Source organism: Sciurus vulgaris (assembly GCF_902686455.1).
Source record: "Sciurus vulgaris genome assembly, chromosome: 2".
Taxonomy (NCBI): Eukaryota; Metazoa; Chordata; class Mammalia; order Rodentia; family Sciuridae; genus Sciurus; species Sciurus vulgaris.
The window spans coordinates 121,623,837-121,640,895 of NC_136462.1; the positions used below are offsets into that span (position 1 = coordinate 121,623,837).

General features: G+C 54.1%; 2 protein-coding genes across 2 annotated transcripts in view; both read left to right on the forward strand.

Annotated features, from left to right (window-relative positions):
- The window catches only part of LOC306654886 (uncharacterized protein C15orf39), a 381,506-nt gene that overhangs the window by 328,691 nt on the left and 35,756 nt on the right, over window positions 1–17,059 (forward strand). The window lies entirely within an intron of this gene.
- SNX33 (sorting nexin 33) lies at window positions 1,447–16,316 on the forward strand. The gene is made up of 2 exons (XM_079128594.1): window positions 1,447–4,784; window positions 11,364–16,316. Exons 1-2 carry the CDS (start codon window positions 3,317–3,319, stop codon window positions 11,615–11,617), a joined length of 1,722 nt encoding a protein of 573 aa, XP_078984720.1. The 5' UTR covers window positions 1,447–3,316; the 3' UTR covers window positions 11,618–16,316.

Consider the following 17,059-nt stretch of genomic DNA (forward strand, 5'->3'; position numbering starts at 1 on the left):
AAGGCTGAGGGTATATGTGAGAGGCAGAGAAGCCCTGCGTTCAATCCCTGGTGTTCAAAGAGAATAGTTCAGCATTTTCACTGTGTGTGTGTGTGTGTGTGTGTGTGTGTGTGTGTGTGTGTGTGTGTGTGTTTTGTAGGGACTGAACCCAGGGCCTCACACATACTGGGCAAGTACTTTACCACTGAGTTACATCCCCAGTCTTCTATTTATTTATTTTTGTTTTTTGAGACAGGTTCTTGCTATATTGCTCAGGTTGGCCCCAAACTTTCTATCCTCAATCCTCCGCCTCCCATGTACCTTGTGTTACAGGCCACCATGCCTGGCCAGGAAGGCTTTCTTTTCTTTTCTTTTCTTTTTTTTTTTTTTTTTTTTAAAGAATGTATATGTTTAACCTTCAGATTTGTTTTGCTTTTATTATATATATTTTTAGTTTTTAGTTATAGGTGGACATAATACCTTTATTTTATTTTTTGTATGTGGTGCTGAGGAGTGTGTATGAGGGGGGGGAGTGGTGTGCCAAGGATAGGCTAGGCAAGTGCCCCACCCATGCATTTTTCATGGCAATTGTCACATGGTACAAGGAGCATCTGTCTACTTGTCAGGACTCAAATGAGTTTCTGGAAGGTAAGGAATATATATATATTTGTTTTGTTTTGTTTGGTGCAAGGGATTGAACTCAGGGGCACCCAACCACTGACCCACATCCCCAGCCCTTTCCTGTATTTTATTTAGAGACAGGGTCTCCCTGAGTTATTTAGGGCCTTGTTAAGTTATGGAGGCTGGCTTTGAACTCACAAACCTCCTGCCTCAGTCTCCCAAGCTGCTGGGATTACAGGCACATGCACCACCACGCCCGACTCTGGACAATATTTTACTTGTCTTTGTACTCCAGGGTCCTGGACACAGTAGGTACTCAGTTAATTTTTATTATTTATTTATTTATTTATTTTTGGCAGTACTGGGAATTGATCCCAGAGGTGCTTTACCACTGAGCTACATTCCAGACCTTTTTGTTTTTTAATCAGAGACACAGCCTCACTAAACCGTGGAGGCTGGCTTCAAGCTTGTGATCCTCCTGCCTCAGCCTCCAGAGTAACAGTCATGCACCATCGCTCCTCACCTGTTAGTTTCTTGAATGCATGACCAAATGAATGAGACAGAATAGATGAAGTAAAGACAAGAGGAAATAGAAAATCCCTAGCAGGAACTTGGACTGTTCTCCCCAGTGTCCAGCAGAATCAGTGTCCGAGACGCTTTCCTCTTCCTAAGTCTCCACTACAAGACTCTCTCTTAGCTGCTGCGGTAAAGCACAGAGCATCAGTCCCGGTCTCAGCACAAAGCAACAGGGAACCTAGCTGCGTCTGTGCTTGTTCCCTGTCGCTATAGACATAGGATTTTGCACACCCCACCCCCGCTCCAGCCCCAAGAAGTTGCCCAGGACAAGAGGCGTTCCTGGCTCTATCCGGCTAGGAAATGGGACACGTAGCAGACGGTATCCCAGGTCGGACGCCTGAGTCGCGTTGGCTGCTACCGCGCAGGCGGTAGCCATCCAGAGAACAATCCCTGAGCTGCGCCACGGCCCAGTGCAGACGCAGCCCTAGTGAGGAGCAGGAAGGGAAGGAGGCCCCTTCAGCGGGCGCGGCTCTCCGTGCACCCCACCCCGTCCCGGCTCTGGCGCCCTTCTTGCCACCCCGCGCTTTGCAAACTTTCGGAGTTTTCCTGCACTTGCGTCACGGAAAAGGCAGGAGGGTGACGGAGTCCAGGAGGCGCGGCGGCCGCGGCTGGCGAGCTCCCCCGCGCGGCACTCGAGGCCCTGGGGCTAGAGGTGTTTCACCGCGCGGGCGGCTTGGCTGGGTGGCGGCTCGCCACCCACTAACTCCCGGATCGTCTACCCGGTCTCACCTCCTGGACAGAGCGCGAGGGCCACAGGGAAACAGACGCGGAGGATCGGGCAGGGGCCCGGGTTCCAGAGCCCCCGGCCCGCAGGAGGGCGGAGCCGGGCTGTCCCAGCCCAAGCGGGACGCGCGGAAGTGCGGTGGAGTTTGCCCAATTCCCCAGCCTGCTTTTCCTCTCTCCCTCCCTCCCTCCCTCACCCCACCCCTCAGCTCCCCTTCGGCTATTCCCTCCTTCCTTGGGACGCCACCTCCCGGAATCGCCTTTTTTGTTTTGTTTTGTTTTGTTTTGGAGCTGGCTTCTCGCCGGCGCCTCGGAGGGGCTGCGAGTGCGGGAGAAGTGCAAGCGGGGACCCCGCAGGGCAGAGCGGAGGACGGACGGACAAATCACCAGCCTCACCATCTACTCACAGGAGCTCCCTCTGCAAACTACTGTTGAGTGTTTGGGGACACGAGGAGTGGGGGACGGGGGTCGTGAATCCCGGGCACCGGGACGGATTTCCGCTAGGGTTACCCCTGGACTGGGGTCCTTGGACTCAGATGAGGGTCAGCTTCAGGCTCAGAAACTGCTGAGAATTAGGCAAACAAAAGAGGCCACTGAGTGACTGGCCAGAAGTCGCCTGAGCGACTCGTCGCGCCCCCTCCTTTCCGGGGGTGAGGGCCGGCCACTTGTGGGGCGAGAAGGGGGAACCGGAGCCGGTGAGACCCGGCCGAGTCGCCAGGGTCGTGGAGTTGGCGGCCTGTTGTGCAAGCCTGGGCTCTTGTTTTCCCGGCCTGGCTCGTTGTGAGGCCGGACACATCCACCCTTGGACTCGATTCAGGAGGCTGCTGCTTTTCTCCTTGCCCCTCTTGGATTTTCTGGATTTTTGAAAACCCAGTGGCCCAGGAGGAGGAGGAAGGAGGAAGGGGCAGATCTGCAGAGGAATGTGAGAGCCTCCCAAACCCGGAGCCGCCAGAAGCAGCCCAGAGCCAGAGGGACTGCAAGAGCCCTGCCCGGGTTTCTCAGACGGTGGTTTCCAAGTGATTCTTGTCTATTTTAGAACTTTGTTCCAGTGGAAAGTGTCGAATTTTTGTCCTCACAGAGCTGGTTTCTCCAGGTCATTTGACTTTTCTGCTGCGAGTGGAAAGTGGAGAGACACCCCGACCTCCCCAGGGGCTGCCAAGGGAGGGGAGGAAGACTGTGGACATGAGCCCTCCCTGCTCACAGGCGTATGCCCAGAGACTTGATAAGGTAGTTTCTGAGCCATGGACATTGTTCTGAAGAGAGGGAGACTGGACAGAGTCTGTGGGTGCTGAGACCCCACTTTGGGGCTGAGAGATTGAGCTGTGTAACAGGCATCGAGTCGTGAGTACATTCTTGTGCTCACCCTGGTGAGCATCCCTGTCTGGGCAGGACCTTCCCTTCTCCCTCTTTATCCAGCATGGCACTGAAAGGCCGAGCCCTCTATGACTTCCACAGTGAGAACAAGGAGGAAATCAGCATCCAGCAGGATGAAGACCTGGTCATCTTTAGTGAGACCTCACTGGATGGCTGGCTGCAGGGACAAAACAGTCGTGGTGAGACAGGACTCTTCCCTGCCTCTTACGTGGAGATCGTCTCTGCTGGCATCAGCCCCAACCATGCTGACTACTCTAGCAGCCCTGCAGATTTTCCAGGCACCCAGGTGAGCTTGTATGGCCCTAGCATGGCCAGCCCAGTCAGAAGTGGTGGGGGCAGTGGCTTCCTCTCAAACCAGGGCAGCTTCGAGGAAGATGATGATGATGACTGGGATGACTGGGACGATGGATGCACAGTGGTGGAGGAGCCTCGGGCTGGCGGGCTGGGTACCAATGGGCACCCCCCACTCAACCTCTCCTACCCTGGTGCCTACCCCAGCCAACACATGGCCTTCCGGCCCAAGCCACCCCTGGAGCGGCAGGACAGCCTGGCATCTGCCAAGCGAGGCAGCGTGGTGGGACGCAACCTTAACCGTTTCTCCTGCTTTGTGCGCTCTGGAGTAGAGGCCTTCATCCTAGGGGATGTGCCCATGATGGCCAAGATTGCTGAGACATACTCCATTGAAATGGGCCCTCGTGGCCCCCAGTGGAAGGCCAACCCCCACCCATTTGCCTGCTCTGTAGAGGACCCCACCAAACAGACCAAGTTCAAAGGCATCAAAAGCTATATCTCCTACAAGCTCACACCTACCCATGCTGGCTCACCAGTTTACCGGCGCTACAAACACTTTGATTGGCTCTATAATCGCCTACTACACAAGTTCACTGTCATCTCGGTTCCCCACCTGCCTGAGAAGCAGGCCACAGGCCGCTTTGAGGAAGACTTCATTGAGAAGCGGAAGCGGCGTCTCATCCTCTGGATGGACCACATGACCAGCCACCCGGTGCTCTCTCAGTATGAGGGCTTCCAGCATTTCCTCAGCTGCCTGGATGCCAAGCAGTGGAAGATGGGCAAACGCAGGGCAGAAAGGGACGAGATGGTGGGCGCCAGCTTCCTGCTTACCTTCCAGATCCCCACAGAGCACCAGGACCTGCAGGATGTGGAGGACCGTGTGGACACGTTTAAGGCTTTCAGCAAGAAGATGGACGACAGTGTCCTGCAGCTCAGCACTGTGGCATCAGAGCTGGTGCGGAAGCATGTGGGGGGCTTCCGCAAGGAATTCCAGAAGCTGGGCAGTGCCTTCCAAGCCATCAGCCATGCCTTCCAGATGGACCCCCCCTTTAGCTCTGAAGCCCTCAACAGTGCCATTTCGCACACCGGTCGGACCTACGAAGCTGTGGGTGAGATGTTCGCTGAGCAGCCCAAGAATGACCTCTTCCAGATGCTGGACACACTGTCTCTCTACCAGGGCCTGCTCTCCAACTTCCCAGACATTATCCACCTGCAGAAAGGTAAGACCCAGTACAGGCAGGCAACCCTTCCTGAGTCTGGTGCTTTGCTGGAGCCTGGGGACACAGAAATGGAATGGAGCAGCTCACCAAGTCTTTCTGCCTCCATCGCCATTGTGCGCCTACGTGGCGGGTGCTGGTCTAGGTACAGGAATATTGTGGACAGGCCTGGTTCCTGTCCTCATGGAGTTCCATGTATACCTTCTTGTCAGTTCGTTCATTTCCTTTGTCTCATTTTTGACATCATGAATGAAGCCCCAAGGTACCAGGCAGGGTTCTGGAAACACAGAGATGACCAGACCCCAGGCCTTGCCCTTGAGGAGCCCATGGGCTCAGGGGGACACAGAACCAGACCTGGATAACAAGAGCACAGTGTGCATTCCCGTCTTCTCATAAACTCAGACCCCACCTCTGCAGCCTCAGAATGGACTCTCGGTGTCTCCACTCCACGCTATCTGAGAGTTCCCTATCTGTGCAGGAGGATCTCTGTCCTCATTTTGCAAATGAAGGAGCCTGTGTCCACAGCAGAGTGGTTGCACAGGAGTCCATGGAACAGCTGGGACTGTCCCTTTTTCCTGTACCTCCCCAAGGACACATTCATGTTGGCTGCTTCCCAGGCCCCCATGTTTTCAGTTCTCATGGCCCCCTCTGTGGGGGAGGGACAGGATGGGCCCCTGCCTGTTACTGTTGGGGATGTCAAGGAACTGCCAGGGAAATGACTCATCCCGCGTCACACAAGGGTGCTGGGCTGGGTTGGGGAGCAGAACCAGGGGTCAGGGAACTGCCCACATGGCCCATCCAACCCCCCCTCCCAAGCCTGTCTTCTTGTCTAAGGAGTGAGTCAGGGGCTGACCCAGCAGGTGCAGGCAGGTGTTGGAGTCTTGAGGACAGTTGGGAGGGCACACATCAGGAGGGCGAGAGGTGTGGTCCTCCCTGGGGCTGCTTGGTAACTCAGGAAGAACGTCTGCAGGGCGTGGGACTGGCTCCCTGGACCCTAGGCCCTGAGGTCAGTCCTGGCTTGGCGGGGAGTTTGACTCTGGGTGGGGCCCAGAGACAGATGATCCTGGGGGGCAGCAAATACCCCTTCACCCTTGGTACCCAGCAGAGTCTGGGGTAAACCAGTGGCTCTCCTTGCCAGCAGGAGGTTCACTATCAGAACTCTAGCTCCCAGCCTTTGTCCCCTTTCTCCTCCTCTCCCTCCTGTGTCCTTCTCTTTGTCCTGTGTCCTCCTCTCCCTCCTGTGTCCCCTACCCCCACATCTCCACCTTCCTTCCTCCTTTCAGCTCCAGGAGATCCAAGGCCTGATTCTAGTTTGGCTTTTTCGGGTTTGCCTTGTGTCCCTGGGAAGTGTCTTTGCTTTTCTGGGCCTTAGTTTCCTACCCATGAAAAAAGTTGGGGTGGGGATAGTGTGATCTCAAGCCTTCAAGGGAGGGGACAGGAAGGGGATCCTGGGGAGGGTCTGGCCCAGAAGCAAAATGATGCCTTAGATCCGTCTGGCTCTGTGCTGTGGGCAAGGGGAGGCCAGGGGAGGCAGCCCGTGGCTAGGGGCCCAGTAGGGTAGGTGCCTCCTGTGCAGAAGTGGAGCCGCACTCTGCACCAGGGCCTGGAAAGCTGGTTCAACCAGCTCCTTGGGTTGCGTGTTCCTGTGTGGGCAGCTGGAGGCTGGGCACAATGATTAAACAGCTGCTCCCACGCAGTGACAGGGGACCCTTGCCTAGGGCAGGGCTGGGACAGGAGGGCAACCCCATGTCCAGGGCACCCATGGCTCCCAGGCTTGGATCAAAGCAGGTGGGGAGTGAAGCCAGATCAGACTTTTTGACCCCAGGCAAGGAGACAAAGCTGAGGGAAGCCATGTCTGAGTCCCCACTGGAGGTATTTCTGAGAGTCAGGGATCATCATCCTTTGGAGCAACTATGCAACCTGAAGCAGAAACTAGCCCACCTTCCCTCACCTGGACCCCCACCACACGCCCTCTAGGGTAAGCTATCCTGGGCCTACTCTGAGTTCTAGGCTCTGGCCTGGGGTCTAGAGACAGTCAGGGATTAGGGCTTGGAATTGGTCTGCCAGAGACCTGGGCAGGCTGTGGGGACAGCCTGAAGGGGTCCCATACTGGCCCTGTGGATGGAGCCCTCCCACAGCAAGAGCAAGACAATTGGGTCCTGGGTCCCTGGGATTCTGTCTGTCCTCTCGGACATCTGAACAAGTGATGAGTGTGTAGGAGAGACAGATGGTGGAGACCCAGGTGAGGAGTAAACTTGACTTCTGAAGTGACCTTGGAAAGTCTTCTCCCCTCAGTCTCCACATTAATAAAATGGGAGCTGAGCTGAGGCTCATCAGCCTGTTCTGTGCATTGGCCCAGCGCCTGGAGCCCAGTCCAGGGGTCTCCTTTGGGAACAACCACCATGTAATTAACATCAAAACTGGGGCAGTTTGGGGGATGAAAGGGGCCCTAGTTAGTAAAGGTTATCTTGGAACAACAAGAAGAAAGTGACTTCCCAGGGCAAGCCAGGGCCTGTGGTCCCCTCCTGAGAGCCCACAAGGGCAGGCTCAGTCCTGCACGCTGGTGTGATCCCCCGCTTTCCAGATGAGGTACACTGAGGTGATTTGATAAGCAGAGCAGGTGTTGGAGTCCAGGTGTGTCTGACTTCCCTGCCCAGGCTATTTCCGCTGCCAGATAGATGGAGGAAGCAGTTCCCAAGGGATGGATAGCTGAGAGAGATGAGCCAGAGGGGAAGGAGGAAAGAAGGAGGTTTGGGCAGACTGGGCACTCTAGCACTAACTCAGTTGGCATCCTAAGTGCAGGACCACCCTGGAGCTCATAACATGGCCAAGACAATGTGAACTTTGCTCTTGCCTGGGGGACAGACAGGTAGGTGAGTTCTGCCTCTATGGATTCTGAGCTATCATCTGATCCTTCCTCTACCTCTTCTCCGAGGCACTTTTGTGTCTGTACGTGTGTGTGTGTGTGGGGGGGGGTGTTACTGGGCATTGAACCCAGAGGCATTTTACCAGCTACATCCCCAGCCCTGTTTATTTTTATTTTTATTTCTAGACAGGTTTTCACCAAGTTGTCAAGGCTGGCCTTAAAACTTGTGATCCTCCTGCCTCAGCCTCCAGAGTTGCTGGGATTATAGGCATGTGCCACTGCACCCAGCTTCTCCTAGGTTTTATAAACAGAATAGTGCTGCCGTGAGCCACCACCAGAGCACACAGTACCCTGAGCTCTTGGTCTTGTCTGGCACAACCCTTCGCACTTACACACACCAGTTCAGTTAAACCTTAACTAGTGTGGCATCTCATTTTACAGATGTGGAATCTGTAAAGTACTAAACTGTTGTGAGCAGTTGTTAGGAGCATCACATCTAATGTGACTTGTTCCATTTAACAGCAAGGAGACCAGCAGCCCAGGTGAGAGCAGTGGTTTAGTGAAGCGGGTACAGCTGGGACTAGGACTCAGCCCTCCTTCCCCCAACTCGGGCGGGTAGTAGCTACCTTCATAAGATAGAAGCACGATGGTTTGAATATGGAGCTTAGGAAACATTTTTGGGACCCTGGGGCTGTACAGCTGATGGGCTTCAACTCTCCCTTCCTCATTCCTGGGCCCAGTGTCCCAAGGCAGGGGACAGCCCTAGGGGACTCCCAGGTCAAGTCCTGAATAGAATGTAGAGGGCAAGCTGAACAGGCCTGAACCCTGACTCCCTGCCTGTGGGGTGGAACCCCTTAGCCTTAACTGATCCTGGCTCCAGAACTGAGTCACAGGGTGAGAAAGTGACAGAGAGCAGGGTGGGGCCTCTGCCTGTCCCCACCCCTGCAGCCTTTGCCCCCATCCCCAGCTCCTGCCTGCCTGTGGATACCTAGCAATTGCAATAGATTCATTCTTGCTCTTTGGGTCACAGTCTCCTCATCAGCAAAAGAGACCTTCCCTTCCTCCAAGGTCATGGGCAGGAAAACCCCTCTTGAGTATAGATGTACCTCCACTGCCCCCAAATTCATGCAAGCAGGTGGAATCCAGGCTCCTGTGTCTCCCCTTCAGGTAAGTCCCTTTTGCTGAAACTTAGCCCCATTTTTTTGTCCTACTGTTTGTTTTCTTCTTTCCTTCCCCTCTCCTTCCTTCTCTCCTCCAACAGCTCTCTCTCTTTATATATTTATGTATGTATATATATATATATATATACACACACACACACACACACACACACACAAGCACTCTACCAACTGAGCTACATCCCTAGCATGCCTGCCTTTCTTTCTTTCTCTCTCTTTCTTTCTTTCTTTCTTTCTTTCTTTCTTTCTTTCTTTCTTTCTTTCTTTCTTTCTTTCTTTCTTTCCTTCCTTCCTTCCTTCCTTCCTTCCTTCCTTCCTTTCTTTATTTCCTTTTTTCTTTCTTTCTTTCCTTCCCTCCTTCCTTCCTTCCTAGGGATTAAACCCACAAGTACTTTACCACTGAGCCACATCTCCAGCCTCTTCTTTTCTTTTTTTGATTTTGAGACAGGGTCTCACTAAGTTAGTGAGGCTGCCCTTAAGTTCGCAGCCCTCCTCCTTCAACTTCCCAAGTCTCTGGGATCACAGGCATGAGCCACCACACCCAGCCCTATTTTCTGCCTTTCTTCTTATGGCCCCTCCTCCCTGGGACCTTTTCAAATCCCTATGTCCATTGTCTGGACCCAGCAGAAAGGGTGTCCATCTTCCAGCTGTGGACGGCCAGGCACACCCCACTCATGGGGCAGAAAGGAATCTGCGAACCCCTACGTGAGTCTCTGTCCCTCAGGATCTCAGCTTCCTCTTATAGCAGTAGAGGGGTGAGGCCCCGCATGTGAGGACTGGGCCTCAGTGTGATCCCTATTCCGCTGCCCAGGGCTGGGCTGTTGGGATGGAACAGGGGCAGAAGGTAGTAGAGGGTGGAGAAGGTTAGGAACTAGGGACTATGGATTTCTTTTTTTTTTTTTTTTTTTTTTTTTTAGTTGTAGATGGACATAATACTTTTATTTATATTTATGTGGTGCTGAGGATGGAACCCAGTGCCTCACCTGTGATAGGCAAGCGCTCTACCTCTGAGCCACAACCCCAGCCCAGACTACGGATTTCTTTTGGGTGCTGTGTGAGTAGCTCTGGAGACTCTCATGAGTTATTTTCAGTCCTGGGCTGCATGTAGTAAGCGTTTGGCAAATGCGCTTTGAATGTATCCGATACCTTAAGTGCGAATAAAAAGAATACCATCTAGAAGGTCCTCAGGAGCCCTCCTTAAAGGCGAAGCGGCAACGCGTGGATAATGAATGTGCTGGGTGTGTGTGGTGGATGCTCTTGAGGAGCTGGAGGGAGGGTGCTCTCTTCCCACCTCCTTCATCCTCTTTGCACAGGGGGTTCCATCTCAGTCCCGCAGGAGTGGGTGCAGGCAAGGCAAACGGCCTCCTCTTCCCACTGGCTTAAATGCAGTAGTCAAGTGCCTTATAATTCAGAACTGAAATTCATTAACCAATGCTTGTTGATTCATTCAGATTCCTCCATATTGGGTCTCCTGCTCCGGTTTATCACCTACCCTCCATCTGTCACCTGATTACTACAGTAGTCTCCTCTGTTTTCCAGGGGCTGGGGTGAGGAATGGGCAGAGCCTCTATGTGGGGGAGACATATCAGGTGACCTTTGAAGTACAGTTTTAGACTCGGCAGTATGATGGGCAGGGTGGGGAGACAGGATAGATGAGATAGGGAAGGCATGCTGCTTGGGGGTACTGGGAAGGCTCTGGTATAGAAGTGGCACCTGATCTGGGCCTTGAATTATGGATAGGGATCCAGCAGGCAGAGGTATGAAGGTAGGGAAGAGTTGGGCGGGTTTGGTGAATGTGGGTCAGTTTGGAATGCATACAGGGACTGACTCCCAGAAGCCTCTTGGGCCAGGGGAACAGGTGTGAACCTTGATCTGAGGGCAGTGGAGAGTCAGGGAAGGTCCCCAACTTGGGGAATATCTTGGAGTACTGCAAGACAGACAGACTGGACCAAGGGTGGGGACTGCTGTCGCAGCCCAGGGACGGGGTCAGTCTCTTGAGCAGACTTGTATCAAGATCTGCTGTGGGCCAGACCTGGTTCTGAGAACTAGGGAACATAAGATAGGATAGGCCCTGAACTCATCCAACTGCCTCTGCCCAGGGCAGGTGGGCGGAGAAGTCACAGGGAGCCTGGTGTCACCAGGAGGGCCTGTGGAGGCCAAACAGTACAAGAAGGCTTCCTGGTGGAGCTGAGACCTGGTCTGAATTAGGAGTCAGTGTGAGATGGCGAGGCCTGTGGTGGAGAGAGACAGGGACTGCCCAGTCCTGGAAATAAATCCATTAGCAGGGCTCTGACTGAGTGGGGCCACCTGCTGTTGGTGCTGTAAGTTTGGAGAGAAGATGGTGAGTCCTGGTTAGGAGGGGCTGAGGGAACACCCTGGTGGAGACAGCCAGGTGGCTGGGCTGTGGGTCTAGAGTCCAGGGGTAAGGACTGAATCAAGCCGATGAGGTTGTCGTCTGCCTTTGATGGCGGTCGGGGGAACACAGCAGAGAGCAGAGGCTCAAGCCCTAACCTGCCTGCCCTCCACTTTGCCGTCCAGGTGCCTTTGCCAAGGTGAAGGAGAGCCAGCGCATGAGCGACGAGGGCCGCATGGCACAGGACGAGGCAGATGGCATTCGCAGACGCTGCCGTGTGGTGGGCTTTGCTCTGCAGGCTGAAATGAACCACTTCCACCAGCGCCGTGAGCTCGACTTCAAGCACATGATGCAGAACTACCTGCGCCAGCAGATCCTTTTCTACCAGCGGGTGGGCCAGCAACTGGAGAAGACCCTGCGCATGTACGACCACCTCTGACCACATGCACCAGGTCCCTCCCCACCCTAAAGCCTGGTCACTACAGTTCACCTCACTTCAGACCTCCCTGCACCAGCAGTGGTTGCGGGGACTTGGGGCAGGTGAGGTAAGCAGCTTCTTCCTCCTCCTGGGAGAAGGGGCTTTGGAGGAGTCACAGGTATCCCTGGAGTAGTTCCCCCACTTTAAAGATGGGGCACAACAGGGGTGAAAATGGAGCTGGGAACCCTCCAGGCCAAAGCCCAGGCTTCTGGTTAATCACTAAAGGCTAGGCCAGGGTCAACTTCCCCTGAGCCTGTTGTGCACACCCATCTGGCCACCACCCCATTCATTCAGCAATTACCCAGGCCCACAGTGGCCCTGGATCAGACATGGGCACACAAGCTGTGACAAGCATGCCCTGGAGGAGTCTCCATCCAAGTTGGGGTTCAGACACACAACAGGCGAAGGCCATGTAATGTGACAGGTAGAAGCTCACAGGAGGGACCACAACTGCTGGTCAGAGGAGACACCATAGAGCAGGTTATATTCCAGCAGTGTCTTGAAGAATGAAAGGACCTGCCAGACTGTAAATGGGGAGAAGGACATTTGTGGGAGAGGACCAACACGGGCTTTTCTTCCCCTTACCTTTCCCAAGCAAGTTTGACACCCGCTTCATGGGGACTCTGGCTTGTGGCAGAGGGAAGGTCTTTGCTCATATGTCCCTGGCTTTCCCTGCCCCATCCCATCCCTTGCAGGAGGGGCTGCAGGCCAGCTTCTTCCTGTAGGCTTCTGACTCCCCCCACTTCTGAGCCCCAACCTTTCCTTGGTTAGAGGACCATGTAGCACCCTTCCCTCTCTGGGCTAAAGGTGCGGAGACAAGCCATGGACTCCAGGTTCCTGGTGGCACTTTCCTAAAGGAGAGTCCTAAAGGTCCTAGATATTTGAATTCATCAGCAGTAACTCCCTCTACCCCAAACAGGCTTAGATCTGAGGCTCCCAGGGTCCCTGGCCCCCACGCCCAGCACTTTCTTCTTGACTCCTTCACGTTCGTTTCATAGTAGGAAACCTAAGGTGAGAAAAGAAGAGGTTCCAGGCCCCCCTGCCCTCTGCCAGCCTCACTGTGAGGGAGTCCTTGCTCCTGGTCAGGTTGTTCTGTCTCCCACCTGTTTACATCCTGCAGGGGTGACTGCCCCCTCCCCCACACCAGGATGTGGGCCAGCAGCTATTGGGTTAGCTGACCTTGCCACTTCTGCCCACCCAGGAGGTCATGGTCTGCTGCTGCTTCAATCTTTTTTTCTGTTTTGTTTCTTGATAAACTGTTATAATTAAGTTGAGAGAAGCATGACTTTTTCTGTTTGGATCCTAGAAGGAGGTGAGGGTGGGGGAAGGATAGAACCTGAATTGTCCCTGGGAGCCACTGGACCAGATTTGGCAGTCATGGCGGCACAGAATTTACTACAGAGTGTGGAAAGGGAAAGGGAGGACTTGGCTGGTGGTTGGAGCCAGAGGTGGCCCTGGCCCCCAAGCTGGCCTCACTGCTTCCCAGACCTCACTCTCCATCTAAGATGGTTGGGGTCCCATGCACGGGTTTGACTGTGCTATAACCTCTGTACTGAGGGTTGCAGGAGGAAGGCTAGGAGACCTCGCCCAGGATAGTCCCAGGTTGTTGCTGAGCCATGTCCTGGCCTTGCCTCTGGAAAGCCCCAGTCTAGGAGGAGTGAGGGAAACACTTGGAAACTGTGTCCCTCGTCAATCAGTCCTGGGTGCTCAACCCTGCAGTGGCTTCCATGTTGGAAATCGAATAGGACCCAAAGCCATGCCCTGGGGGTTCCCTGATCAAGGGATAGGAATTGTTCCTCCAGAGAGGAGAGAAGTGTGCTGGTGAAACACGGCTCTTCTTCAGAAGTGTTGGGGACTTAGGTGGGAGTGTGGTAGAGGTGGCACTTCCATGGTCAGGGCCACCAGGAAGGCTTTGGCCAGGCCAGGGGTCAGAGAGCGTGTGGCAGGGAGATGGGGAAGTGGCCCCACTCAGGGCAGGGCTCCCCATTCAGAGCAAAATGTCCTCAGAGGAACTTCTGGAATGGGTCCCCCTGGCACTGGATCAAAATTAGGTCAGATCTGGGACTTTCTGAGGAATTTTCCCCTCCCTGCCCTCCTTCCTTCATTTTCCAAACCCATCTGAGGAACTTCCCACCCTTAGCCTCTTCTCAGCTTTGACCTCCATGCAGCGTTCTGAGAGGGGACTCTGAGCATTGGGAGGGGTCTCCTCCTGAGCAGTATGGAATGCTCCTCATATTCCACAGTGCCTGGAAAGCCCCCGGTTAATGCTTCCTGCCCTGGGGAATAGTGTTGCCCTCTTAGGTCGCTTCGTTGAGAGGGAACCACCTCCCACACCTGCCATCCTCAGGGCAACTTCTGCAAAGGGGCTTGGACCTAGGAGAATCCCAGAAGTGAAGACTTGGGACGGGCCAGGCTTGCTACAGGCATCCTGAGGTCTGAGATGGGGGCAGGTGTATGTGGGGAAAACAGGGATGTCACAGTCCCACTTTCTGGTTCCTTTCTGTCAGTATGGGTTAGGGTGTTGGGGGGATTTGGGGATTGTTCTGCATTAGCTGGAGCCCCTCAGAGCAGGAGACTGGGGGATCCGTTGGTGGGGGCATGCTGGTGGTAGCAGGGCTTGCTGGCCTTAGTCACAAGCCAGGCAGATGTTCCAGACTGAGCTGGGCCCAGCTGCCTCTAGTTTCCTCCCTCACTTTGAGGGGGGTGGAAAACAAGGCCTCTCTTTCTGTCTTGGGCAGCTACCAAGACCTGGAGTGGGGGTGGGGGACCCCTGGTCCCCAGTCATGGCCCAACCCAGGAAGAGTCTGCTTCGTGGCTTTATGTGGGGGTTGGGGATGGAGGCAGACCTCAGATCCTGCATCCTGTCACCTCCTGGACACAGGAGGATTGCAAGCCACTGTGCCATGACGATGACACTGACTGGAGCAGAGCCAGGCCTGGGAGAGCCAAGTGACTGTGGCAGCCCTGTGGCAGAGCCACATGGTCATCCACACATCCACGCAGTCACAGACAGAATCACACAGTTGCAGACACACAGTTCAAAGCAGGCACAACCACATGCAGTCACAACCTGCCCATTGTGCCACACCTGGCCACACACACGTGTGCTCATTTGCACATGGAGTTGCCTCCCAGCCACACCTCCACACCCACCACATGTTCACAACCACGGCCACACATGCTGTTAACGGCATCTGTCTCAGGCACTTTGTCACACATAGCCACAGCACAGTTCTGTGTATACGGTCCTATCCTTACAGTGATACACATAGTCACACAGGGACATAACAAAGATGTCACATGAACGTAGCTGTACTGGATGTGTCTGTGCCACTTCTCATACCCCTAGCTCATCAGAGATCCAAGAGAACTTTGAGGGACAAACAGCCTTGAAGGGGGGTTGTCCCTGAGGGTGAATAGAGGAAGTCACAAGTACCACGTACAGGCACATACCTTAGAGGTCTGGGTATGTAGTTGGGATGAACAGGTAACATCAAGTTCAACTCATTGCATAGACAGTGACCATGAGGCCTAGTTAGTGCTGGTAGCTAGCCACCTCATCCAGCAGGGTGGGGGATGCTCCAGGGCCAGAGCCCAACTCTGGGCAGGCTTTGTGGCTGGGCCGTATGCATCCTGGGCCAATCTCTAGGGCCAGGCTGATCTGAAGGCTCCTGGCTGAACCCTCCTAACAAAGTTCCAGCCATCTCCCATCTCTCCAGCTTGAGCTAAGCTTAGTGTCCATGAGAGCAGGAGCCAGGATGCAGTGGGCGGGGCCTGCGCCAAGGCGGGAGGAACATTCCTGCATCAAGTCCTCCCGAGCATGTGAGGACTGGGCCACCCCGCCCTGCCCGCCTGCCCGCCTGCCCGCTGACTCAGGCCTCCAGGAGCCAAGCCCTCGAAGCTCCCCACCCACATGAACCTGCTTCCCCATCAGTGAGGGCTGGGATAAGAGGAGACAGACGGTGAGTCCTGGCAAGAAGACCATGGGGGGGAATCAAAATTCACCTCCTCCAGACATAGCTCAGAAGGACTGATTGTGATACCCAGGCCCATGGTTCAGCGAGGTTTAACACAAACCTTTTTCTTTTGGTTTGGTTTTGTTAGTCAAACCCCAAGCCTGAAGCAGTCCAGTCTGTATAAAAAGCAAAAAACAGTGTCTCATGTAGCTGTGGCCTCCTGCACCCCCACACCAGCCCTGGTCGGCATCTCCATTCCATTTCACAGAGACAGACTTGGCCAAAGGGAGGATGGGACCCTCCTAGGATCGCACAGCAAGGATGGGTAGGGCTGAACTTGAACCCAGCTCTCTGGCTTCGTTCCTTAAAGCCACATTGACAAATTAATCGGCAGATCCTCTGCTCCAGAGATCTGAAAGACTGGGAGGCTGGTGAACCATCTGTTAAAATGTGAAGCGGGGTTGGAGGGTAGGGCAAGTCTCAGCAGTCCCCAGGGAGAAGAGATGAGGACAGCACTGCACAGTGTCATCCACAGTGACTCAAGAGCTCCATTTACAAAGGAACACGTGTGAGGAGCAGAACTTCATTTTTTTAGTCTGCCCTAAATTTCTCTTCTGCTCGCCACCCATCTACACATGGTAATCTCAAATAATTTGGGGAGGGCTCCTTTCCCTGGGGTTGCATGTAAGTTTTAGGGATGGCACATGAGGGGCTGGGGAGATAGCTCAGTTGGTGGAGTGCTTGCCTTGTAAGCACAAGGCCCTGGGTTCGATCCCCAGCACCCAAAAAAAAAAAAAGGGATGGCACATGTGGAGACCTTAGGAAGGTCCCCTGACTTTGATTTTCAGAGGCTGAATCCCATATATTCAAATTTGCCTGTACTCCACATTGAAAGGGTTCACTTTACCACTCGACAATGTCTTTTCTTGTAGCTATTTAATTAAAATGTATTGATTTTGCTTTTGACTTTTTTTCTTTTCTTTTTCCTTTTCTTTTCCACCCTACCTCCCACCCCTGGCTGCAAACATTAGAGGCCGCTTCTTGCAGAGCTGGACCTTGGCACTGACCCTATGGTTAGGTCCTGGGCCCTCTTATCTTCCCTCTTGGCAAAGGTCTCTCCTGTGGCCTGTGGTCCCCTCTGTGGCTCGTGGTCACGATTCCACAGGTACTACCTCACAGTCAAGCACAGGGAGCTCTGGGCTGCTTAGACGCCCTGGGCAACCCCTTGGCATCTGGCATCTGGCTGCATCTTTGGGGTTCTAACTCAGGAAGGGGTATGTATAATTCCCATTGTTCCTGGATCTTCCCACCTCTATGGGGTTCCTGTGCTCCCCCATTGCAGCCCCTGGTGGACAAGGGATGGCTAATATTTCACAATCCCCCTGTGTGCAGGAGATTATCAACATCATTTTACAGGACAGGAAATGGAGCTCAGTGAGGGAGGTGG